The sequence below is a fragment of the Cervus elaphus genome, chromosome 4, assembly GCF_910594005.1.
Source record: "Cervus elaphus chromosome 4, mCerEla1.1, whole genome shotgun sequence".
NCBI classification, from domain to species: Eukaryota; Metazoa; Chordata; class Mammalia; order Artiodactyla; family Cervidae; genus Cervus; species Cervus elaphus.
This window is the reverse complement of record NC_057818.1, coordinates 50,103,601-50,130,063: the sequence shown is the minus strand read 5'-3', so window position 1 is coordinate 50,130,063 and position 26,463 is coordinate 50,103,601. Positions and strand designations below refer to the sequence as shown.

The following is a 26,463-nucleotide window of genomic DNA, read 5'->3' as shown; positions in this document are numbered from 1 at the left end:
GTGATCGCTAAAGGGGCGGACTTGAGTTGCGAGTTTTACCGCGGGATTTGGGAAAGGCTGTACGCTGCGGCAGCCATTTTGCGGGAAGGGTAGGCGCGTTTTACAGCCCGATCCTGTTACCACAGCCGTTTAGGGGCTCCCAACGACCTTCAATCTGTGAGCCTTCTCCAGTCCCCAAGACTTCCTGCTGCGCCCCGATTTCAGGACTTCCTCCACAATTAGGCTGTTTTCCCTGTCAAGTGTCCTTTTGACCTCTTGACTCAAAGGTCAGCTCTAAGGTTCCAAACTCGGGTCTGAGATGCGAGGGGGTGGGATCTATTTTAAATTCTCCCAGTTTTTAGCCCAGGGGTCCTAAATCCCACGCTTTAGGTGCCTTGCCCCAGGCCTGGGCTTTCGTGTCCCATAATTTCCCAAGTTTCTAAACTAGCCCAGGATAAGAAGTTAACTCCTACTAAGCCTCACTCCTTGAGCTCTGCATCCCAACTCTGTACCACAGATCTGTTTGCACATTAAAGGACCCCTTAAGCCTCAGATTCCTTGTGATTTGCGTCAGCTTCAATCCCTGCTCCCAAGGTTCCAGATTTTAGCCCTGTTTTTTTTTTTGCAATCCCAACTTAAGCTCCCAGATCAGGAGCTCAGCTCTAAGACCGTCAGACTCTCCATCCCTGTGACCACATTTTGGAGAATCTGTCCCCTCTCTCCCATTCTCGATCTTTCAGCCTAAGTCACAGACCCCAAAATGATTTCTCCATGTTCTCCTCTAGAGCCACCAATTCCTCCTCCCGAAACCCCTGCATCCCAGGCCCTTAATATCCCACTTCCTCCCCTTACCCCAAACCTCCCCGAATTAGCTTTTCCACCCTCGAGTTTCCAGGCCCCTGTTCCCCCACCACCTCCATTGCCGCCTCCGCCCCCCACCACCGGGTTTGCTCCCCCTCATGTCTTCGGCCTAGAGAAGAGTCAGCTCCTGAAGGAGGCCTTGGAGAGGGCCGGCCCAGTCCCCGGGAGCAGAGAGGATGTGAAGAGGCTCCTGAAGCTGCACAAGGACCGGTAGGGTCCCAGGACCCATCCCTCCCACCCGTGGTCTCACCCAACCACCTCTCCCCACATAACTTCAGTCATCTTCTGTTGGGGTTTCCCATTTCCTCAAGGGCAAACAGTCTGCTTCAGCTCCTTATTTAGAGGCCTTCAGTGGCTGTGTGCCTCAGCAATGAAGAAAGCTCCTGCTCCTTGAGAGCACCTCGTCCAGTGGGAGAAACAGATCACTCCCTCCACCAGACAGCGACAGCCCGGAGAGGAGAGGTCCGACCAATCGGGAGGGAGTCCAGAGGGAGTGCGCCAGGAGTGGGGGTGGGGGGGTGGGGGTCCCAGGGACTTGCCTGGAGGAGGGAACCCCTGAGTGCTGTCGAGGAAGTTACTATTTATTTTTTTAATTGAAGTATAGTTGATTTATAATGTCATGTTATTTTCAGGTGTACAGTACAGTGATTCAGATACACATATGTATATACATGCATGCATACATGCTAAGTCGCTTCAGTCACGTCCAACTCTTTGTGACCCCATGGACTGTAGCCCGCCAGGCTCCTCTGTCCATGGGGATTCTCCAGGCAATAATACTGGAGTGGGTTGCCATGCCCTCCTCCAGGTACATAATAGTGTATCTGTGTTAAACTCAACCTTTTAATTTATCTCTCTCCCCTCGGGGCAGGAACTATTGTTACCCCATTTTTCAGATGAGGAAGCTGAGATTCACATTGGTTAAGTCACTTGGCCACAGTGCTTAGAAGAGGAAGGGCATGCGGTGGGGCTCGCTGCTTTTTGCCGGCAGGTGGGGCGGCGGGGGGCCACGCCCTGCTTTTAACCACTGTGCTGTGATATCTCCTCTCATCAGGAGGATGCCTCCCAGCCTTCCCCTTTCACTGGCTTTGGGATAGAGATATAAGCACATTGCCCAGCACCTCCTGAGCCCTAGCTGGGAGGGGGGAAGGACTGGAATCACCAAAATATTCTGAGTGGCCTCCCCTAGGATGGGACTGGGCCTGACTCTATCAATGATCTCTTAGGCCTGGAGCTATCACTTGGTTTTGCTCAAGGCTGAGTGAAGGGATTTCTGTCCTGTCCAACTGCATGAAAAACAGGTTTGAGAGTGGAAAACATGCAGAGATTTGGCATTGATGAAATTAAATTCTTGTTTTATGTCAAGACAAGAGAAAAATTTCTTTTTTTTTTTTTTGATGTGGATCGTTTTTAAAGTCTTTATTGAATTTGTTACAGTATTGCTTCTGTTTTTTATGTTTTGGCTTTTTGGTTATTGAGGCTTGTGGGATCTTAGTTCCCCTACCAGGGATCAAACCTGCATCTCCTGCTTTTGGAAGGCAAAGTCTTACCACTGGACCACCAGGGAAGTCCCAGCAAGATAAAATTTAAATGTAAAATATTTATTTGCCTGTTTGGGCCTCCTCCCTCCTATTTAGTGTGCATTTATCAGACTTCCTTACAGAGTAACATTCCTTCTTAATCTCATCAGAAGACTTTCCTTCTTAATCTTGTTAAGTGGTCAAAATGACCCATGTCCCACAACTTGCTTTGTACTCAATCTGGATTGAGTAAACTGTCAATAATATTTTGACAACCCTTTGTCTCAAAAACTTAACATATGGCTGTGTTTTTGACATCTGATGGGTGGAGAAGTCTTCAGAGCGTTCTGAAAGACTATCTCCCAGGTTATAATCCTCAGGTTGGCTCCAATAAAATTTTCCCTTTCTTTCTTTTGTTAATTTTTTAATCCATGGTGTACAGCATGCATGTGTGCTCAGTCGCTAAATCCTGTTCAACTCCTTGCAACTGTAGCCCACCAGGCTCCTCTCTCCATGGGATTTTCCAGGCAACAATACTGGAGTGGATTCCCATTCCCTTTGCTGGAGGATCTTCTCGACTGAGGGATCAAACCCGAGTCTCCTGCGTTGGCAGGCTGGTTCTTTACCACTGAGCCACTAAGGCTCAGCATGATGTAGAGACATCCCTGCTAATAACTTCCTCTGACTCCTAGTTGCAAAGCTTTTTGCACATCTGCTCTTTACCCCTTCAATAGCTGAGAAAAAGCAGGGAGTACCAAGCAGAAGAATGATTCCCATTTCTCATCTGAGAAAACAGAGGTGGGGAAGGGAAGTGTCTCATCAGGGATGAAGGCAGTCTGACCCAGCCAAGAGCAGCCCTTGAGGGTGAGACCCTAGGACCTGGTTGCCTCATGACCTGAATGCGCCTCTGATTCAGTTTCAGAAGTGACCTGTGGTGGATCCTCTTCTGTGCTGACCTGCCCTCCCTCATCCAAGAAGGCCCTCAGTACGTACCCTGATTTGGGACCCCAGCCCCTTGGCTGGCTGTGCCCTCAAGCCTTTGCCCTCACCAGCCTCTGTGAGGATTGGCCGGGGAGTGTGGGAAGAGTGGGTTCATCCCAGGCAGCCTAGGGGGAAGGAGGAGGGGAGGGAGAAGGGGAACTTACCCAGGTCAGGGTCCTGGGAGCATGCCCAGTAAACAGTTGAAACAAACAAGCAAGTGAACAAATGAATCTGGTCCGTTGTCTCTGACTCCCCGTTGGCACCTGCTCCTCCTGGAAGCCCAGGTGACATGTCTGCCTAACCTCCCACCCTCTCACCCCACCACAGCCCTCCAGCCTTGGGTTCAGGCCTTGGCCATCCTCTCTCCTAGGAGGAGGAAGTCAGGTCTCCCCACTCGCCCTGGGAGACAAGAAGGGAAATCCCCCAGGGCGGCAAACTGTTCCCCACACTCCAGCTTCTAGGGCCGAGGGGGCCAGGAAAGACTCGAATTAGAGGTTGGGGGACTGGGCCTGTCTCTCCCCAGGTGTGGGCTAGTGGCCTTGTGGATGGCAGGCACCCTCCTGGCGCCCCCCGGCGGCACCTCTCTGGAGAGACTCGTGCAGGTGGCCGTCGAGAGAGGATACACGGCCCAGGGAGAAATGTTTTCAGGTAGGTTGGGTGTGGAAGGGTGTCACCCAGATGTCCTGCAGGAGGGGACTGGAGAGCTTGGCTGGGGCACATCAGGCACATGGGGGACTTTGTTCCATTCTTTGCGCCCTTCACACCCCCACCCCCCGCCGAAGTAGAGCAGAGTGTTATGAGGTGGACTCTGGAACCAGGCCACCTGGGTTCCCAGCCCAGCTCTGCCGCTTCCTGCTGCGTCACCATAGACAAGCAACTTATCCTCTCTGTGCCTCACGTTTTTTTTTAAATTTTTATTGCAATAGAGTTGCTTCACAATGCTGTCAGTTTCTGCTGGACGGCAGGATCGGTCAGCCGTACACAGCCATGTATCTCCTCTCTTTAGGACTTCCTTGTCGTTCAGGTCACCATAGTGCAGTGAGTTGAGTTCCCTGTTCTATACAGTGGATTCTCGTTAGTTGTCTGTTTCACACATAGTATCAATAGTATACACGTGTCAATTGCGATCTCCCAGTTCCTCCCACCCCCGCCCCATGGGTACCCACACATTTATTCTCTGAGTCTGTGTGTCAGTGTCTCTGTTTTGCCAATAGGATCGTGTGTACCAGTTTTCTAAATCCCACACACATGCATTAATACAGGATCTGTGTCTTTCTCTGTGGCTCATTTTCCACATATGTACAAAGAGATGATGGTCAAGATGAAGGTTATAGGCATTGATTCCTAAAAGCCTTTTTCCCAGTGCCTGGTGCACAGTGACTGCTCCTCGTGTGTCTGCTCTGTCCCTGCAGTGGCTGACATGGGCAGGCTGGCCCAAGAGGCACTGGGCTGCCAGGCAGAGGTGCTCTGCGGCGGCCTGGGCGGTCCCAACAGAGACCGCATCCTGCAGCACATTGTCGCAGGACACCCCCTCCTTATCCCGTATCCCAGGGTCAGGGAGGGAGCCGGGCTGGGATGGGGGGAGTCGGCGAGGGGGGCGGGTGTCCCGGGGCCGCCCGCAGCATTGGCCTTGACTGCAGTGCAGCTACGACGAGGACTTCAACCACGAGCCGTGTCAGAGGAAGGGCCACAAGGCCCACTGGGCTGTGAGCGCAGGTGGGTTCCCCTCCCCTGCCCTGACCCTCACCACGGGCCTCCCTGATCCCCAGTCTCCCCTCCTCACGTGCTCACCCTCGTGCCAGCCCCTCCGCAGTACTCCAGGCGGGAGCCAGGGTTGGACCACCTTTGTCCCTACAGGGTAGTTAGCAGGGTCCTGGCCGGCAGCAGGTACTTCAGCATCTGTCAATCAGGGTTTTTCCCAAACAAGAAACTCAGAGCACAGGGGAGGATCAAACTGGACTGCAAACCTGGCCCAGACACTCCCAGGCTCTGTGACTCTGGGCCTCCAGGTCCCCATCTGGAAATCAGGGTGACAACAGTCCCCAGGACAGAGGGCTGTTTGAATGTTCAAACTCTTTAAATGGTGCCTGGTACGTTCCACGTCTGTTGCTATTAGCTATAGTCAGCACCTTCGTCTCTCCACCTGCCTGCTAGAAGGCGGCGCCCTGGTGTGCTCACTTCGGAGCACGGCTCTCCGGGACAGCTCGCAGCGGCTAGGCGGTGACGTCTGCTCTGTTCCCTGCTGCCAGGCTGTCGGCAGGATGTAAAATGCCTGCAGTTCTCCAGCCCAGCACCGTGGGTTCAGATCCAAGCCCAGCTGTGCCCCCGCTGTGTACAGTGCAGGGATCTTGCCAGCGCCCCCCCCCCCCCGGAGGGCTGTGGGGGGACTCTGGGAGCCCCAGCCCCTCGTCAGGACTCAGCTCCTCCTCACAGCCTCTCCCTCTCCCCCCAGGGGTCCTGCTGGGTGTGCAGCGTGTGCCCAGCCTTGGCTACTCGGAGGATCCCGAGCTGCCAGGCCTGTTCCACCCAGTGCCTGGCACACCCCACCAGCCACCATCCCTGCCGGAAGAAGGCTCCCCGGGGGCTGTCTACCTGCTCGCCAAGCAGGGCAAGAGTTGGCACCACCAGCTGTGGGACTATGACCAGGTCCGGGACAGCAACCTGCAGCTGACGGACTTCTCGCCCTCTCGGGCTGCGGATGGCCGGGAGTACGTGGTGCCTGCCGGCGGGGTGCGGGCCGGCCTCTGTGGCCAGGCCCTGCTCCTCCGACCACAGCACTCCAGCCACTAGGCTGCTGCGGCCCCAGCTCAGCTGTGTCACCAGGCACAGCGTGCCTCAGCTTCTCCTTCTGAGTGGCAGCCCAAGGGGTTGGACTGGACCTTCAACCAGAGATTCTTTGTGCAGGGTCCCCCCGAATCCATCCTGGGCATCACCCCAACTCCCCCAAGCCCACCTGCCAGTATTGAGCACCTACTCTGGGCTGGGGTTATAGCCAGGAGCCACACAGACCGGCTGCCTCTCTGCAGGGGAGAGACTGACAACCTCTGAGACCCCAGGACTTGTCCACCCCCACCATCAGTGCTGCACCCACCCATTTCTGGATGCCAACCACCCTTTCCCTGCACCCCTTCCTGCCTCCCAGTGTCTTTACATCGAGCCGGGGAAGCCTTTTAAAACACGAACCACGGACTTCCTGGCGATCCAGTGGTCGAGACTCCGTGCTTCCACTGTAGGGGCCACGGGTTCTGATCCCTGGTTGGGAACTAAGATCCTGCATGCCACATGGTGCGACCAGAAACAAAACCCAAACACAAACCACATTTCACCACTGCCTTCCAGAGAAGCTTCCAGCACCTCTTGTATGCTCCTCATGCAGCATCCTCCTGGATACTAAACTCACCCCAGGCTCTTCCTTCTCACACTTTCTGCCACCACTGCCTGTGGTCTCAGGTGCCTGTGGTGTCCCGTCCCTGCACCCAGCCCTCCGGTACAATTCCTGAACTCCTCAGTCCCGGCTGCTTATCACTTCCTCAGGGAAGAGGCCCTCAGGCTCAGCACCGCTCCCACCTGTGTTCTCTCCTGATTTAGAAAGCAAAAGCTCCCACTGCTAGTTATTTGTGCCAACCCCTTCACAACCCTGTTAACTCATGTAAGGAGGGTGCTAGGTCCTCCCAGTTTGAGAGAAAAACAGGCTGGAGAAGTGCTGTCACTGGCCTGAGGTCACAGGGCTGGCCAGTGGCAGAGACAGAGAGATGACCATTTAATGACTGCCTGCTGCATCCACTGAGCAAGGGGAGGAACAGGTCTGTCTCGGCCCATGCTGTGTCCCCAGTGCCCGACAGGGTTCTATTAGACACTGTACAGTGGAGTGTTTCTTACCCATCCCACCCTGACACCCAGGTTGGCAGTGTCTGGTGCACCATCCTGGGAGCCCTTGAACTCTGAGCTGTCTCGGTCACCGCTTTGTCCCCTGCACAGAGCCAGGCACAGGAGTAGCGACTCAGTGAAGCTGATGAATGAATCACCAGCTCTGAGCCCACTTCTACCTGAGACCTGTCATTATCCCCTCACCCCGTGCAGCGCTAATGCTCAAATTATGAGCTTTGAGCCCATAAGCTCCAGGTACAAAAAAAAAAAAAACAGACCACAAAGTGGACTATGAATGTGTTTATTGGGGTGTTGTCACAGGAGGAAGGCAGTGAAGCGATGTTGCCTCCTGATCCCTAGCGCGGCCCCATCTAACAACTACCTCTCTCGTATAAATAAGTATAAAGATGGTCAGTAGAAAAGGAGCAACCCTCAGCCTGGAAGACCGCGCCAGAGCTTTGGCTAAGGGGGGAGGGGCTCCACCCACACCTCAGGGTGCTGGGGTCTTTTGGTTTGGACCAAGTTGCCAGCCCCACCCACCCTGCACCTCAGGCCCAGTCAAGCAGGGCATCTTCTCAGCAGAGGCCGGAGAGGGGGCACTCCCGAGGAAAGTGGCTGGGTCCCAAGCCAGGCCCAAGTCTGCCTGGCGTCTGAAAGCCCTTCCTGTGACCGCAGCCCGCTAGGAGGAAGGAGACAGAAGAGGGCAGAGGGCAGAAGGAGGAAGTCCCCAGGCTGAGGCTAGTGCCTGAGGGTCGAGGTGGTGCTGTCACGGTGGCGGCACGGGACGTGGTTGTGGTTTCGGTCGGCAGGGGGTCAGCAGTTCTCCCATGAGCAGGGGAGGAACTCGTGGGGCCAAGGGCAGGTAGGACAGGGTGAGCCGAGCCCTGCCCAGCAGTGTCAGCTCTCAGGCCCGACCCCCAGCGCCACACCCTCAGAGCCTCTGCCAGCCTTGGCAGCCCCCCGATGAAGAGTGGGGGCTATGACTCCTGGGTGGGAGGAGAGCCGCTGCGTTTGTTCACTAATGAGGTCTGGTTCTGCCGGCCCGCCAGCAGCCAGCCCGCAGAGGGAGGGGCTGTGGTTACAGTCACTCATGTGGTGACAGGCCCGAGGTCACGCCTGTACCGTGCAATCACGTGCACTGTGTTCTTTCAGGGCGCGTGGTTTAGCTGCAGCCTCTGCATTCCCTCCTGGCTGGCCAGGGGCCCAGTCTGGTTCTGACTCAGCTGTGGACCCCAGCCAGGTCACACTGCCTCTCTGGTTCTTAATAACCTTCCATCACATCGAAGGGTGGGGCGGGCCCCCACCCCCATCTCCAAGGCCCTTCGGATCTTCCGCACTGGTCCTGCGTGGTGTGCGGTGCAACCTCTCCCATCCCTGGACTTCAGCTCCCCTGTGGCTGACCTCAGGCCCCCTCGCATCTTGGGGCCCCTCCAGTCAGATGGGCACCATCCAGTAAATGAACCTGGTTGTGGACGAGCAGGTCAACTTCGGGCCAGGCCCTGGAGGAGGCAGATCATGTTGTCCAGGCCCCAGAGGTAGCCATCCTCACGGTTGCCCTCAGCCCAGGGCAGCCGATGGCTGAGCGTCTGGTGGTCAGGCAGGGCCACAGTCTTGCCGAAGTCGATCATCCAGACCTTGGCCAGGCCGGTGTGGTCGTGAACAAAGAGGAGGGAACTGCCTACCACCTGCAGAGGGAGAGACAAGGTTAAAGGGAGGGGCAGGCACGGCCAAGGTCCCTGCCCCAGCAGACAGCTGAGGGTGGCTGATAGCATGGACTTTGGAGCCAGGCTGCCTGGGTTCAAGCCCCAGCTCTGCCACTTACAGGCTGCAGGGCTCTGGGCAGGGGACTTTTAACTCTCCTTATCTCTATATCATCACATACAAATAGGGAATAATGGAAAAAGTACTATTTACATTGAAGACTGCTATGCATATTATATATAGGAAGTAATCCACATAAAGCTCTTAGAAGACGGGCCTGTATAAACAAATGCAAAATAGGGATTTCCCTGGTGGTCCAGTGGTTAAGAATCCACATTGCAATGCAAGGGACAAGGACTCAGGCAACTAAGCCCCAGTGCTGCAACTCCTAAGCCTGTGCACTGCAACTAGAAAGAAGTCAGTGGCTAGAGAAGCCCGAGAGCTGTAACTGAGACCTGACACAGCTAAAATAAAAAAATTTTAATGTGAAACAGTGTTAGCTGTTGCCCCTTTTCAAACTGGGGTACAAAATCCAATGCCTGCAGGATCCTAAATGGGTCAGAGGAGCCTGGTGGGGACTGAGGGTGTGGATAATGCCTCCTCATGGTAAGAGGCAGCAGCTGCTCAGCCCCAGGGAATTGCTACTGGTGACCCAAGGCAAGGGGCTTCCTCTTTTCCAGGCTGTTTCCTCATCTGTAGAATGGGGATGATGGTAAGAGCCCCTCCCTCCTGGGATCATTGCAGCATTCCATGTTCCACAGCTCACAAACTGCCTTGTGGAGCTGGGCACACCGCCCTAGGGAGATACTGGGCTGTTTTTTCTTTTTTAAATTAGAAATACAGGGCTTCCCTGGAGACTAAGTGGTAAAGAATCTGCCTGCCAATGCAGGAGACATGGGTTCGATCCCTGGTCCAGGAAGATCTCACATGCTGTGGACCAGCTAAGCCGGTGCACTGCAACTAATGATCCTGTGCACTAGAGCCCGGGAACCACAACTACTGAAGCACACGTGCCCTACAGCCTGTGCTCTACAACAAGAGAAGCCACTGCAATGAGAAGCCTGCACACCGCAACGAAGGGTAGCCCCGGCTTTCTGCAACTAGAGAAAGCTCGAGCAGCAGCTGTGAAGACCCAGCACAGCCAAAAATAAATAGATAAAACAATTTTTTTTAAATTAGCAACACATTCCTTCCTCTTGTCTAACCAGGTTTGCAAGCCCCTCCCTTCTTCTAGTTGGGTTTCAAACATCAGTTTTTCCAGAGAACCCAGAGGATGGGGCAGCTGAGCAGGTGGCTGTCAGGAGAGGCGACGCCGCCCAGGTGTGGACGGCTGTTGGCATATAGGGAGGGGCCCAGGACTGCCACGTCTCCTGTGGTCCAAAGGAAACTAGAAATCCTGGTTTTGGTATGAAGTCTCAGATTTTAAATCTTGGCAACTCGTTTTTTTTTTTCAGATTCTAGTCACCAGGCAAGTGAAACCAAACACGAGGATAGAAGAGACAGAGTCCCCAAGCCTCCTCTTTGTGCCTCGCATGTGAAGCTCAAAGGCAGTGACGATGATGAGAGTGATGGTCACTAATGACAAATGTGACAGTAAAAACTGGCACACACTGAAGGTTTCCTGTGGACTGGGCTTTACCTAAGTTAATCCACTTAACCTTCACAACACCCAGGAGGCAGGTGCTACTGGTACCCTGTCCTACGGGTCAGGAGACAGGGCCTGCAGAGCCACTGCCCAGGCAGCTGGGGTTCAAACACGGGCCCGCCCGACTCCCAGATGTGGCTCTTTCGGCAGTCAGTGATAACAGGAGAAAGAGGAGAGAGGGACTTGGAAGAGAGAGATGGAAGAGCATGGAGATACACCTGGTGACATCACCACAGACTTCCTGAGACAGCCCCAGAGAGGTGACAGCTTCCAAAGAGACACAGGCTGGGAAAGGGAGGGGGAGAGCTGCCAAAGGAGGAATGCAGGGAACAATAACTGTAAGTAATCATGGAGACTCCCCTGGCAATGCAGTGGTTAAGAATCCTCATTCCAGATCCCACATGCAGTGAAGCAGCTAAGCCCATGCATGTGCAACGATTAAGCCTGTGCACTAGAGCCCAGGAACTACTGACTGAGCCCACATGCCCCAGAGCCCACGCTCCGAAACAAGAGAGGCCACGCAATGAGAAGCCCTTGCACCACAACTAGAGAGTAGCCCCTGCTCTCCACAGCTAGAGTCCCAGGGCAGCCAAAGATATAAAAATACATAAAATTATTTTCTTCAGTGAGAGAAGAACCTGCCTTCCAATGCAGGGAACTTAGGTTCAATCTATAGTTGGGGAACTAAGATTCCACATGCCACAGAGCAACTAAGCCTGAGCACCACCATCCCTGAGTCTGAGCACCACAACGAAGATCTCGCATGCCACAGCTAAGACCTGATGCAGCCAAAAATAAAGAAAAATTATGTTAAATAATAATTATGGCTACGAAATCATCACAAGAGCTGGGAACTTTTCTGCACTCTGAACAGCACTCTGTATTCGCTCAGGTCCACCTCAGCAGCTCCATAAGGAAGGTACTATTTTCCCTTCCTGTATCAGGAGGAAACCAAGGCCCAAGGGGGGCAGGTCACATGCCCCAGGTCACATGGCCGGGCCAGCCTTCATCCCAGGCCAGCTGCCTGCAGTTCATGCTCCTAACTGTCCCCCTCCCTGAAATTCCTGATGCTGTTTACCCTAAAGAAGCAAACCCCCCAAACCTGGGGGAGGGGCCTCTTGTTTTTTTTGGATGTGCCACAAGCTTTGTGGGATCTTAGTTCCCGAACTGGGGATTGAACCCAGGCCCTCAGCAGTGAGAGTCCTTACCACCAGACCGCCAGGGAGTTCCCTCAGGGTCTCCTTTTATAGCTTTGGCAGGTGACCCTGTCAGTGGTTTCTCCTGAGGCCACCTGGACCCAGACGCCCTACACACACAGGGCCCTCTGTCCCATGGCAGCTGGGGCTCGCACCTCGTGGGTCCTGAAGAACGGGGAGCTCTCCAGAGCTTCACGAAGGTCTTCTAGGCGTGCCACGTACTTTCTCTGCAGGTGAGAGGGAAGATTTCTGGTTAGTTCATGGACTTTGTGGGTCCTTACCCACCTTGAGATCTGACTCCATCTCATTCCCCCAAAGGAGTGGTTAGACCCCAGCCAGGATGGGATAAGAGGAGCCATGGGGAAATGGCGGGGGGCGGCGGGGGGGGGGCAGGATTGGAGGCATCAGGGTGGCACAGACAAGAGTGTAGCTGGTAGATTATATGAATGCCCACAATTCCTAGCAGCTTTTCCTGCCAAGAGGCAGACTCTTTCCTTTATAATGTAGGCTTGGTCATATGAGTTGCTTTGGTCAATAGAACCTTGCAGGTATGAAGGTGGCCATTCTGAGCCCAGTCATTGAGAGACCTTGCTTTTTCACTTGCTCTCTTGGCCTGCTGCTTCCACTGTGAGAACAAGCCCAGGCCAGCCTGCTGGGCGATCAAGCCAGGAGCTGAGACAGTGAGGCAGCCACCAGACATGACAGCAGGGTGCTCCTGGCCCTGCCAACCCTGACAAGACAGTGAGCAATGCCAGCCCCGTGTCAGCTGAAGCAAAAGATGGTTAACATGGGAGGAACAAGGATGTGGCAGTCCTACGCTTCTAAATATGGGGGCACGGGTGTCCTGCTCACCAGGATTGTGTGGTTCCCGTCCACAAAATCCTCCAACACCTTTGTCACCTGCTCCAGCTTCTGCGTCTTCTTGAAGTTAGTGTTGCAGGTCCCATCGGCTTTCTGCAAGACGAGGGGTATCATGGCTTTTCCTTCCCACACCCAACACCAAGCAGCCTCAGACACCTCTGGGGGGCAACTACCTGCCTCCAGGCTTACTTGCTGTTTAGGGGAAGCCAGCCCACCTGGTCATACTCCTGAGCAACCAGTCCTTCGGCTCTGACCTTGAACCCCCCTGGTTGAACTGCTCTAGCCAAGTGGGCTTTGGAGAGGCTTGGATGTGGCTTTGAATCATGGCTCTGATACTCCCTAACTCAGTGGTCTTGAGCAAGTCATTTCACCTGCCTCAACCTTGATTTCCTCATCTGGAAAATGGGATTGTGTTAATATCCACCTCCTAAAGCTGGTATAAGGATTAGGAGAGCCTGAGTGTGTAGGATCCATAGCACAGTGCTGGGCACCACTCAATAAAGTGCTCAGTCACTGAGTCGTGTCTGACTCTTTATGACCCCATGGACTGTAGCCCGTCAGGCTCCTCTGTTCATGGAAATTTTCAGGCAAGATTATTGGAGATGCTTTCAAACTGTGGTGCTAGAGAAGACTCTTGAGAGTCCCTTGGACTTCAAGGAGCTCAAACTAGTCAATCCTAAAGGAAATCAACCCTGAATATTTGTTAGGAAGGACTGATACTGAAGCTGAAGCTCCAATACTGTGGCCACCTAAAGTGAAGAGCCAACTCATTGGAAAAGACCCTGATGCTGAAGAAGACTGAGGGCAGGAGAAGAAGGGGGCGACAGAGGATGAGATGGTTGGATGGCATCACCAACTCAATGGACGTGAGTTTAAGCAAGCTCTGAAAGATGGCAAAGGAGAAGGAAGCCTAGAGTGCTGCAGTCCATGGGGTCGCAAAGAGTCGGACACGACTTAGCGACTCAACAACTCTAGGGGATCTTCCCTACCCAGGGATCGAACCTGCGTGTCTTGCATCTCCTGCACTGGCAGGTGGATTCTTTACCACTGGGCCATCTGAGAAGCTCCCATGCTACACTTGATCTTAGTCAAAAGGCAGAGAAGCAATAAAATAAAGGAGAATAATGTCATTTGTTACATCTGAGAGAGGTACAAAGGGCCCCCTGAGTCATCCTACCAGGCTATGCCAGCCAGGTCCCCTGTGGGCAATGGTAACATAGAGGTAACAGCACAGCTATAATCAGATGAGGGAGGCAGACACTGAATAAGATCATCATAAAGGGAGATAAGATAAGGGAGTGTAGGAAGTTATAAGGAGGTAAAGAGAGGCCCTGAACTAGCAGGACAGAAATCAAGGAGGGCTTCCTGGAGGGAGTGGAATTTGGAAGCAGACTGGAAAATAACTGAGAGTCAGTCAACCAGGGGAAAGGGGAAGAGCAGCCCTGGCACAGGAAAGAGCAAGTGCAGAGGGCCTGTGGCAGGAGACAGGAGGACCCTTTCAAAGAAATGAAAGTACTTCACTGTGCCATTTATAGGGGCTTGTGGCACACCCACAGAGAGCTAACACAGCGGGAAAAGAAAGGAAGGAAGGCAGGAGGGAGGAAAATCTCTCTCTCTCTGCAATGATAAGAAAAATTCTCCAGGACCATGCCATCTTTTTAAGAAAGGGAGGAAAATGTAGGATACACAGCTGCATTTGTTTGTATATACAGGAAGAAATATAAGAAACTGATCAAGTGGTTCCCCATGAGCAGGTGTGGGGCTGGGGGCGGGGGGCGGGCACAGAACAGGAAGAAGAGCAACAGGGTTGGGAGAGAGATTTCTTTTACAGTATTTTGACTTTCAAACTGTGGTGGATAGCTATAGATTTAATTTACAAAAAAAAAGAAGAAAGAGAAAACTTTTCTGCATAAGGAGGAAAAAGCCCATCCAGCTGCTGTGTTGGATGATGGATCAGAGTGGGTGAGATCAGCATCCCGGAGCCCAGAGGGGCTGGGGTACGAGAAGATGGGGCTGGACTCGGACAGGGCCTCGGGGAGGGGGAAAGAAGATGGAATCAAGAGACTTTCAGGCGGGTGGATAAACAAAACTTGGTCTGTGACAGACATGGCAGGAACAGAGAGGCGGACCTCTCCCAGCCTGTTTTTCCATCCTCTGCAGTCTCCTGCTCGCTCTCCAAATCGGGCATCTTTCCAGTTTTTTTTCTGACATCCTAGTTGGTTGGTTTTTCTGTCACTCTGTCTCAGACCTAGCTCTTAGCCCTCCGGAAACAGGCCAGCAGCTCCTGGGCCTCACCTTGATGCCCTCGATCCGGAAGCCCAGGGTGGACGTCGAGCTCACGGTCTCCCTCCACTGCATGTAGCGGGGCTTGGTGACCGCACACTGGGCATGCTCCTCGGGGGTGGGGGCCCCGGGGTCCACAGCCACCATCTTCTCATACATGTCCTTCCGGGGCCGGGGCCGTTCTCGCGCCTTCACCAGCTCCTCCTCCAGGTAGGTCCTGGGACACAAAGGATGTAACAAGGGAAACTATGAGGAACAAACCTGGAGGACTTTTACTCCCTGATATCAAGGAGTGTTATAAAACTACAGTGTGGCACAAGAATAGACAAATAGATCAATGGACTGGGACAGAGTCCACAAACAGACACACAAGTGCATTCACCCGATTTATGACAAGGAAGGCACTGCAATTCAGTGGGGAAAGAGTAGTCTTTTCAATCAATGATACTGGGTCAACAGGATATCCCTATGGAAAGGGAAAATGAACCTCAATTCCTGCCTCACACCATATATAAAAATTACATCTAGATGGATTGCAGATCTAAATGTGAAAGTTAAAACAAAGCTTGTAGGGGCTTCCCTGGTATCTCAGTGGTAAAGAATCTGCCTGCCAATGCAGGAGATACAGGTTTGATCCCTGGTCCAGGAAGATCCCACACGCCACAGAGCAACTAAGCCCATATGCCACAACTATTGAACCTGTGCTCTAGAGCCCAGGAACCACAACTACTACTGAGCCTGCACACCCTAGAGCCTGTGCTCTGCAACAAAGAGAAGCCACTGCAATAAGAAGCCTGTGCCCCACAACTAGAGAGTAGCCCCTACTCGCTACAACTAGAGAAAAGCCCCCACGGCAACAAAGACCCAGCATAGTCAAAAATAAATAAATATTTTTTTAAAAAAAACAAAGCTTATAGAAGAAAACACAGGAGATCATCGTGATCTTAAAGTAGGCAGATTTCTTTAAAAGCTAACCATAATGAAATAAATTGATAAACTGTACTACATTAAAAGTACTTCTATTTATCAAAAGACATTAAGAGAGTAAAATGGGAGAGTTGGAGAGAGAGAATGGTGTGTGTGTGTGTGTGTGTGTGTGTGTGTTTGTATCTCCAGCAAAGGACCTGTATCCAGAATATATAAAGAATTACAAATCTTTATAACAAGAAGAGAGCCTGATCAAAGAATGGGCAAAACGAAATAGTAAAATGGGCATTTTTCAAAAGAGGATATCCAAATGACTAATCAATGCTTAACTTCTTTGGTCATCAGAGAAACAGAAATTAAAAAAATAAAGAGATATCCACCAAGATAGCTAAAAGTAGTAAAACAGGAACTGGAATTCTCATACACTGCTGATGGGAAAGGATGCTACTACAACCACTTTGAAGATTGGCTTAAGACCTCCCTGGTGGTCCAGTGGCTAAGACTCTGTGCTCCCAGTACTGGGGGCCCAGTTTGACCCCTGGTTAAGGAACTAAATCCCACATGCCACAACTAAAGATTCCACATGCCACAAGTTGGACCACGTATGGCGAAATAAATAATTAAGTATTGTTTAAAAAGAAAAAGAAGGTCAGTTTGGTGCTATCTTCAAAAACATCCACCCAACCCTTCACCTCTGCCCCATGGCTGCCCCTGAACCTACCTGCTGCCCATCTTGCAGTCCATGATGGAGGGGTTCTCAAAGTCTGCCAGGAGATCTTCCATCTGATTGAAGGTCTGGCCATCCCGCTGCACCATGCCATAGTAGGCTGGCACAAAAGGCCGCAGGGGGTCACGCATCAGCTGCTCCAGGCTGTGCTGCTCATACTGACAAAATCGCTTCAGAATCCAACCATCTTCTCCTGCCTGAAAGTTCCCTATGAGCAGCCATCAACCAGAGGGTCAGAAACTGGATGAGCCACCTCCCGTGTGTCTCAGATCCTGGCCACCATCATCTTGCCTGACCCGTCTGCAATCCTTCCTCTCCCTCCCTGCAGCTCTCAAAATCTTGGCCAGGGGAACGTATCTGAATCAGTTCTAATGAGGTGGGCGAACCTAGAGCCTATTATATTGAAGTAAGTCAGAAAGAGAAATATAAATATTGTCTACGGATGCATATATATGGAATCTAAAAAGACGGATTTATTTTCAGGGAGGCAATGGAGAAACAGACATAGAGAACGGACCTATGAACATGGGGGGAGGGGAGAGGGTGAGATGTATCCATAGAGTAACATGGAAACTTACAATACCATATGTAAAATAGGTAGCCAGGGGGAATCTGCTGTAGCACTCAGGGAACTCAAGCAGGTGCTCTGTGACGATCTAAAAGGGTGGAATGGGGAGGGAGATAGGAGAGAGTTTTGGGAGGGAGGGGACATGGGTGCACCTATGGCTGACTCTTGTTGATGTATGATAGAAAACCACAAAATACTGTAAAGCAATTATTCCTCAATTAAAAAAAAAATCTTGGCCAGAGTTGGTGAAGGAAGGGCCTAGTTCTGCATTTTTGTTTAAACAGAGTCGGGTTCCCAGCACACTATGTCCTCATTTGTTTTGTAATTTTGGATTATGAGCTCACGATCAGCGGTGAGAACTTTTGTGAGAGCTGAGTCAAGAGCATGACTCTCCAGAGCACATTCGCATTTGTTTCAGCTTGGAGTCCCAGAGTGCTAACAAACGGACCTGGTTAATTCACAAATCTGGCATTTCCTGGGCCATGCAGATAGTGTAGATTAGAATGACAAATTTTTACTGAGGCAGATAGTATTTTCAGATTATATTTTCCAAAATGTCTGTAACGGTAATCACGAACCCTTCTCCTGGGGCATTTGTTTTGTTTTCATCATATATATATGATGAGTAAAGAGTAGCTCATGTACACATGCTCATCTAGAATTTTGCTACTCCAATCAGGAAGTGGAATCTAATTATTTAATTCTTTTCCCCTTGATTTTGACAGAATCTTGCTTCTTATGGCAGAAGCAACACTACGACTTCAGAGTCTGAGACGCAGCCTCCACTTTGTTGTCACAGACCCTTGCCTCTCAGTCCTGAGCTACCAAGTAAGAAATCTGCTGAGGCCACCATACTGTGAGGAAGCCCAAGCAGCCACACAGAGAAGTCATGTATGGGCTTTCCAGCTGGCAGCCCCAATGGAGAACCAGCCAACAGCCAGCATCAACTGCCTGGTGTGTGAATGAATGAATCTCCAAAGGTTTCCAGCCTGCAGCCTTCGATTGTCCTAGCTGAATTCCCAGGTATCATGGCGCAGCAATAAGTCATCCCTGCTATGCTCTGTCTGAATTCCCAGGTATCACCCAAAACTTACGAGTGTAATAATATGGTTGTTTTATTCCACTAAGTTGTTTTTTTTTTTTTAAACCACTAAGTTTTGAATTTTCTGTTTTCAGTTTTTTTAAACTCAGCAATAGTAACTAGGATACATACAGATGGCAGGCCTGTGTTGACAGTTTTGCGGGGCAGTGGCGGGGGGGCAGGGGGTGGGGTGGGTGGAGATTTTTGCCTTTCTCTGACTCAGATCTGAGGATGAACAGGAAGATAAGTTCCCTTCCCTTTGTTGATGGGAACAATTTGTCTAGCCCAGCCCACTGCCTATTTTTGTAAAAAGAAAAAACAAAAAGAGCTTTATTGGAACACATTATCTATGTCTGCTTATGTGTTGCAACAACAGAGTTGAGCACTTTGTATTTATTATCTAGCCCTTTACCAAAAATGCTAGATGCTTGGCCTCATGCTACTATGTGCTTAAGACACTGTGCTAGGTCCTGGGGGGAAAAAACATTAAAGCTGTTGTTTGTTGTTGTTTAGCCGCTAAATTGAGTCCAACTCTTTTCAACCCCATGGACTGTAGCCCGCCAGGCTCCTCTGTCCATGGGATTTCCCAGGCAAGAATACTGAAGTGGCTTGCTATTTCCTTCTCCAGAGGATCTTCCCCACCCAGGAATCGAACCCCCATCTTTTGCATCAGCAGGCAGGTTCTTTACCACTGAGCAATAGGAAAGCCCCATAGCTGTTGTTTCCTGGGGGCCTACTCTGCTCCAGACACAGGATGGGGACAGGGACTGGGAACTGCCATTTAGGAGGGGTAGGGCCTCAGTGAGGGAAAGTAACTTGCCCAGAGCCATCCACAAAGAAAGATTTGGATTCGAGCTCAGGCCCCTCTGTCTCCGTGGTCAAAGATTTGCCCCCCACCACCCTGACACCAGACTAACAGGAAACAGCCCTCCATCCTGAGGGATGAATGACCCGGCCCAGGCCTAAGCACGTGCCACAACAGTTCCAGGAACTGGAGTCTGTCACTGAGCCCATTTTACAGATGGGGGACCTAAAGTACAAAGAACGGTTCCTTCCCCGCCCAGGCTTCCCTGCCCAGCCCGGCCTACCCCCCAGTCACCCTTCTCCCCACCCGCTCTCACCAGAGTGTCCAGACAGCTGGACCCAAGGGTAGTGTTTTCGGAAGGAAACCACAAAGGGTGAATACTTCAGAACCGTCTTCAGCTTCTTCCACGGCTTGTTCTGTGTAGGGCAGAGAGGGTGGGGTCAGGGCTGAGGCCAGGTAGGGAGGGGGATGAGGCAAGTGCCCTGAGAGGGAGCCAAGGGGCAGCCTGGGGTCTTTCCAAGGGCCAGGGGGGCTTCCTGGGATCACTGGGCTTAAGCTCATTGGGGTAAGCAAAGCTCACTTACTTTAGTAATCATGAGCACCCCCAAAGCCTCAGCAAAGGTGAGAAGAGTCCCTTTCCATTTATCTCAGTGTCATCACTTTTTGGTTGCACAGCATAAGGGATCTCCCCCAGTCAGGGATCAAACCCTATATTGGGAGCACAGAGTCTTAACCACTGGACCACCAGGGAAGTCCCTCAGTGGGATCACTTTGTATCTGTGTCTCTCTGTCCTTCTCAAAGGAGTAAAGATAGGCTAGGTTTTATTGTAGTCACCAGCAACCCCCCCAAATCTTTCCACGACATACACACACCAAAAATGGGGAAGCCTGCTGTTCCTGAATGAAGGCAGATCTTCCAGGGAAAATGATAAAGGAGCTGATGGACAGAAGCCGAACAACAGAGAAATAGAGACAGGGGACAAAGTGATGACAGGGACAGAGACAGAGGCTGTGGCAGCGCCAACAGCTGCCCACCGAAGGCCTCAGGCCTGTCTCCCCGCCAGGGGTACCCCTGCCCTCGTGAACTGAGCTTTGGCCAATGAAATGTGACTGCAAGTGTCACTTTTAGGTGGAGTCTTAAAGCCAGTGAGTGACTCCATGTTCTTTTTCCTATTAAAGAAGGAAGGGGGGCAGGGCACTCTGGGAAGAAACAGAAGCTGAGTGAAGACAGCATGGAGCAGGGGCCCCTCACCTCACCCGTCACTGCTGAGGGCCCGTGTTCAATCCCTGGTCAGGGAACTAAGATCTCATAAGCAACACAGCCAAAAAAGAAAAATCCTTTGTTGCTCCAAGTTACTAAGTTTGGGTGCTGTTTGTTACTACAGCAGTCCTGACCTCTTCCCACTGACACAGAGTTACTAGAAGAGAAAGAAACAGAAACAGAATGGGAGACACAGCCATGACAGAGAAAGAAAATGAAACATAGATGCAGAGAAAAAGTGGTCACAGCAAATAAAAGAGAAGCAAACAGAAAACAAGGATTTAGTTGTATCCTATTGACTCAACCAAGAGCATCTTGAGAACTGGTTAGTGCCTGAGTTCACTGCATATGCACACACACGCCCATGTGCGTACACACACACATGAGCGCGTGCGCGCGTGTGCGTGTGCACATGCATACTAACTCGCTTCAGTCCTGTCCGACTCTGTGTGACCCTGTGGACTGTAGCCCACCAGGCTCCTCTGTCCATGAGATTTCCCAGGCAAGAATACTGGAGTGGGTTGCCATGCCCTCCAGGGGATCTTCCCAACCCAGGAACCGAACCCGAATCTCTTATGTCTCCTGCATTGGCAGGTGGGTTCTTTACCACTAGTGCCACCTGGGAACCTCTACACATAGGCGCACACACACACACACACACACACACACACAAATAGCTTCTCTGCTCCAAACACATACCAAACTCTTAGCAAGGATTGGGAAAACGAGTCATGTTCAGAAAAAAAAACCTACATGGCTCATCTCCCTCCACCTGAGGGTCAAAGCCATGTTATCTCCTATACCCTGAAGCCCCGTTACCTAGCAGACATCTAATGGATGGGGGCAGACATCTAATGGATGGCGGGAAGGTCAAACACAGACCAGGGAGTGGGACTGCAGGACTCAGGAAGGGCTCTTCCCTCCCCTCTCCAGCTGCCAGCCATGGAGAGGAGGTGATGAATGAAAGTTCCTGTTTACTAAGCACCTGGAACATTCCAGGCACAATGACAAAGGCTCAGCATGGCATAACCCACCTAATCCTAAAAACACCGCCCCAGGAGGACTGTTGACTGTATTACAGGGGCGGAAACAGACCCAGAGGGGTGAAGTTACCTGCCTAAATCACACAGTGTAGTGCTGGGGTTCTACTTCTGGTCTGCCTTCACTGCCCTGGGCTTATCCACCACAGCCCTGCCAGATTACAAGCCTTGATTGAGGGCAGAACTGAGGTTGCCATGGTTACAAGCATGTCCTCAGTCATGGCCTGACACAGAATAAGTACTCCAAAAATATAGTTTGGGTTGAAGGAAGTTGATTGAAAGTGTGTTTCTCTTTCTTTTAATCATAAGCAGTATGGGAAGTTCTACACATACACTGAATCATAAGCAGATTCAGTATCTTCTTTATCTCTTTTTTTCTTAGATCTGATGTTTAATCTGGGCTGTCTCAGATATCATGCCCTCAGCTCACATGCCCCTTCCCCACCTCCAGGAAGCCCTCTCTGATACCCTAGGTCTGGCCAGTCACCTTCTCTGGACTCCCACAACCCTGTGGGCTCCCCCATCCCAGCCCTGACCCCTCCGAGTTATCACTACCTGGTGATGGGTCTGTCTCCTCCCAGTGACCTGGGAGCTCCATGCAGGCAGCATCTGGGTCACTGCTGTGTTCCCGGCAAAACCAACATGGAGCCAAACACATAGCAGGGACTTGGGGACTGTCTGTTGCCTGATTAGGAGGATGCACGTGAGAAGGAAGGAAGCGGGGAGGAAAGGAAGAAAGTAGCTGGGTCTTTAAGGTCAGATGGGATTTCAAAACGAAGGGAGCAGGAAGCGAGGGGTATTCAGGGCGGTGGGAATGGCTTGAGCAACAATCGGAGGCAGGATGGCAGCAGTGTGTTCGGGGAACAGCTCGTACTTAGGCTCCATTGCAACAGCAGAAGGGGTCAGGAGGGGAGAAGGGAAGCTGAACAGAGGAAGGAGCCTGGAGACAGGAAACTCTGAACTCAGGACCAAACTCCTGATTGCTATCAGGAAAGCCCTGGGGAGCCATGGAAGACTCTGGAGCTGGGCACCTTCAAATGTTGGTCACAGCTGGGCCCTGGAGGCAGATTCTAGAGGATGAGGAAACACTGAAGACAGAAAGGCTCCAGAAGAAGGCAGATAAGGAGGAATGGATCCACACAGTATAGGGGTGAAAATGCCTGGGTTTTCAACTCAGTCAGAACTGAATTAGAATCTAGGCTCTGGCCGGACAAGGCCGACTCTAAGCAAGTGATCTCACTTCTCTAGGCCTTAGTGTCCCCTCTGTAAAATGGAGATAATAATCCCAAACTTACAGCACCGTTATAAAAATTGAACAAGTTAACACATATACAGCACTGAGAAAAAAAGTGCCTAACATTCAGTAAAAGTTGGAATCTGTGTCTTCCAAGGTCTGTGACTTTGGATGAGTCTCTGTGCTTCAGTCTCCTCATCTGTAAAATGGGGATAATAGTGTCTACCTCACAGGGCTGCTGTGAAGTTTAAATGAGTTGATACAAGCAAAGAGCTCAGCACAGAGACTTCCCTGGCGGACCAGTGGTTTGGACTCTGCACTCCCAGTGCAGGGGGAGCCGGTTTGATCTCTGATTGAGGACCTTAAATCCCTTGTGCAGCAAGCTGCAACCAAAAAATAAATAAATCAGTGAAAGAGCTTGGCACAGGGCTGGGCATGAGCGAGTAAGAGCTGTTGCTTTTTTTTTTTTTTTGAGAGTTGTTATTTTTTTTCTTTTCTTCATTCGCTTCAGCTCAGCTGCTCTGAGATGCCAAGGAAGTGAGGGAATAGGGAGAGGGAACAGCAACAGCAGAGCCCCAGAGGGTCAGCGCAGGCAAGCTGAGGCAGGTCTATCTCTTACATCTGCGGCCACATGTGTGAGCACGTTCAGAGAGCGAAGCATGTCGGGTGAGCAGGGCTCAGGGCAGACTCCAGCCAGGGGCCCCAGGACAATGGGAGGGTCCAGCAGGCTGACCCATGAGAGGCTCTCATACCTGCCTCTGCACTGACCCTCCCTCCCTGAACCTGCCCTGCCAGCCCTCCTGATTCACCGGCAGAGAACCGCACCCAAGCTGAGGATGGAGAATGTAAACAAGAGATTGCAGGAGCACCCTGGGGAGCTGGGGCAATGCAGTGGGGAGATTGGAGAGTCCTTGGCTGGGGTCCCTTAGCGTTTCGGGTTCACACAGCTCTTTGAGAATGATAAGAAAAAAATACTGGGCGCTTGCTGCCTACAGAAGTGAATGAGCTTAGGGGTGTTGAAGGCTGATGATCCCTTAAGGCAGCTACGGGCCCCAGACTAAGCAAAGTGGGGTAGAAAGTGCACCCTTTCTGTCTCCCTAAACTAGTATTCTTTAAAGTCTGGGGGGATCACACACTGTCTAGAGGATCCAACAGAAGTCACAGACCCTTGCTGCAAAAGCATGTGTATATACTCACAGGACTCACACAACTTTTAGGGGTTCCTGGGTGCCATGAAGTCGGCCAGCAGCCATCCATTTTAGACCCCAGGACTGGAGGCGGGGGAAAGGAGAGAATGAAGAGGAAGGCACCTGGAGAGCTAGGAACCTTGCCATCAGAGGGAAGAGGTTGGTGGATGAAAGAGGTGCCTGGAGATAAAACTGCTGGTGGAGTTCTAGAGAACCTCTCAAAGGAAAGGCGGGGGTGGGGGAGTCGGGGGTGGGCTATGGGGCCTGTGGGGGTCTGGCTCAAGGGCGGGGTGGGTCCCACTCACCCCAGACCTGTCCTCGGGGTCGCTGGCACCTCCGCCCCCAGCCACCACGTCATCCTCAGACTCGTCGAAAGAGGAGGCAGAGGAGAAGCCACCACTGCCCGCCTCGAGCTGGGAGGGAGGTCCCCCTGGCTGAGCCTCAGGCTCAGGGGTCTCCGGAGTGATAATGAGGCGGGGCACAGGGGTCAGGGGGCTTCCCGCCAGGTGAGGGTACAGGTGAGTCACCAACTCCCTGTGTTCTGGTTCCTCTAATGAGTCATCTTGGTTGGGCTCCCCCAAAAGGCAATCTGTCCTAGGCTCTGTCTGGGGTCCGTCAGTGCCGGGCTGTGACCACAAGCCATCGGTATCTTGTGCTGGGAAACCACCGGGGTCAAGCTGCTTCCAGGCTGTTTCAGTGTCCTGTTGTATCTGGGAGCCATCAGCGCGAAGCTCCGTCCAGGAGTCTTCGGTACCTTTTTGCGTCCTGGAGCCCTCGGTGAACGGTTCTTTCCAAGAGCTGTCAGCACCCGGCTCTGTTGAGAGAGGGACCCCCTCTGGCTGGGTCCGGACGCTTGACCTGTTCTGGTGGGTGCAGAGGTTATCAGCCCTGAGCTTGGCCCTCTCTGGCTGGGTCTGTGACCCATGTATTTCTAGTTCTGTCCAGGGCCCGTCAACCCCTGGCTGTGCCCAGAGGTTAGCCCTATGGGGCTGAGACTGGAGGTCAGTCCTGTGTGGGTCAGCCCAAAAGCCATCTGTCCCGGTCTCCGTCCAGTCACCGGCTGTCTCCAGCTCTGACCAGTGGCTGCTCCCTCCTGGATGTGTCCGGAGAATGGACTTGCCTGTCTCCGTCGTTGGATTGGGCCGCTCCGTCTCCGCTCCGAGGCCAGCTGCTTCAGGCTCAGCCCGTCCGTCGGCCCTCGACTCAAACCCGAGGCTGGCCCTCTGGGGCTCAGTGTGGAGGTGGGACTCCTCGGTCCGGGTCCGGGGCCCGCCCCCTTCCGGCCGCCCCACCGAGCCCCCAGCTCCGGGCCCAGGTCGTTGCTGCCCTGGCTGCCGCCGCCGCCCCCCTCGCGGCGCCGCCAGTCCCATGCGGGCTGCCGCCGGCAGCGCCTGGGCCTCCGCCTCGCTCAGGCTTCCCCGGCACGGGCAGCGCCTCATGCCCGTTCGCAAGGTTCGGGCTTCGACCGGGCCCAGCCCCTCCTGTCCCTTTAAATCCCACGAGGGGTGTGGCTGGGGAGCCCCAATTCGTGGGTTCCGGCCCTCGGAGCTCCAGCCCGCCCAGCCACGGAGGGGTTAACCGATACTCCCTCCTCCATCCCGGGGAAAGCCCCGAAGCCCCGCCTCGCCGGACGTGACGTAAGGGACGAGCCTTGTCTGGCTCCTCCCACCTCCTTTGGCTGGAAGGATTGCGAGCCCCTGACAGGTCGTGTTTGTGGTGCTGGTGTCTTGATCGCGGGCGAGTAGACCCCCTCGCTACACCCCGCAACTAGTCCAAACTCGCCACGCCCTCGACTGGCTAGTTTAGTCTCCCTGTAACCCCCTGCGACGAGTCCAGCAGCCCGCTCGTTCTTCACGCTGCGCCGGGAAAGACTTTCAGAAACTTGGGAATTCCGTTTGCGTTGGTTGAGACCCGCCTCTGCTAGTTCCTAGCCGCGTCCCCTTGAGGGAGTAACTTCCGCTCCCAACCCCCAGTCTGAGCCCCAGACTCAGTTTTCTCATCTGTAAAATGAGGATCTGTTACTTTACTGTTTGGAAAAAGGTGTGATCAGTGTCATAGGAGCCAATTACTTTTACCAACTGGGAAATTGTGGCCCAGAGCAGTGAAAGAAATTGTCTTAAGGCCAAATCCTGGTTCCAACACTGACTTCCAGGATGACCTTTCCCAACAGACTTGTCTCTTCTGAGCCTCAGTTTCCCCATCTGTAAAAAGGGTTGTTATGAGGACTTTTTATTTATTTACAATGACACATTTGTGTACTTGCTTTGTCCCAGGAGCTGCACTTACCATTTTATACCCAAAATCTTAAAAGGTGGGATCATCGTCATCCCCATTGCACCGTCAAGGAAACAGAGGCACAGAAAGGCAAAGCAGTGAGTCCAGATCACATATCTGAGAATTCCCTGGTGGTCCAGTGGCCAAGACTCTGCACTCCCAATTTAGGGGACTCAGGCTTGATCCCTGGTCAGGGAACTAGATCCCACATGCCACAACTAATGAGTTCACCTGATGCAAAGAAGATGGAAGATCTTTTGTGCTGCAACTAAGATCCTGTGCAGCCAAAGAGGTACAAAAAAAAAAAAAAAAGGATCATACATATAAATTGTATAGATTTGAACCTTCAGTTCAGTCACTCAGTCCTGTCCAACTCTTGAGTGACTCGTGAGTGACTCCCTGTAGCATACCTGAGCTGGCTCTGTTTACCTCCCAGACCTAATTTTATCCTTTTCGCCCCTTTCA

At 52.3% G+C, this 26,463-nt stretch overlaps 2 protein-coding genes across 2 annotated transcripts; one reads left to right on the top strand and one right to left on the bottom strand.

Moving 5' to 3' along the window:
* Window positions 1-27: 27 nt before the first annotated feature.
* Window positions 28-7,946, top strand: C4H19orf54 (chromosome 4 C19orf54 homolog). The gene is made up of 6 exons (XM_043899217.1): window positions 28-1,050; window positions 3,277-3,345; window positions 3,865-3,989; window positions 4,754-4,883; window positions 4,987-5,057; window positions 5,794-7,946. Exons 1-6 carry the CDS (start codon window positions 740-742, stop codon window positions 6,129-6,131), a joined length of 1,044 nt encoding a protein of 347 aa, XP_043755152.1. The 5' UTR covers window positions 28-739; the 3' UTR covers window positions 6,132-7,946.
* Window positions 7,494-25,542, bottom strand: ITPKC (inositol-trisphosphate 3-kinase C). Its single transcript, XM_043899204.1, has 7 exons — window positions 24,030-25,542; window positions 19,319-19,418; window positions 16,543-16,756; window positions 14,907-15,111; window positions 12,603-12,704; window positions 11,906-11,977; window positions 7,494-8,893 (listed from the first exon to the last, which is right to left on the bottom strand). The coding sequence occupies exons 1-7, from the start codon at window positions 25,161-25,163 to the stop codon at window positions 8,690-8,692; spliced, it is 2,031 nt and encodes a 676-aa protein (XP_043755139.1). The 5' UTR covers window positions 25,164-25,542; the 3' UTR covers window positions 7,494-8,689.
* Window positions 25,543-26,463: the final 921 nt, after the last annotated feature.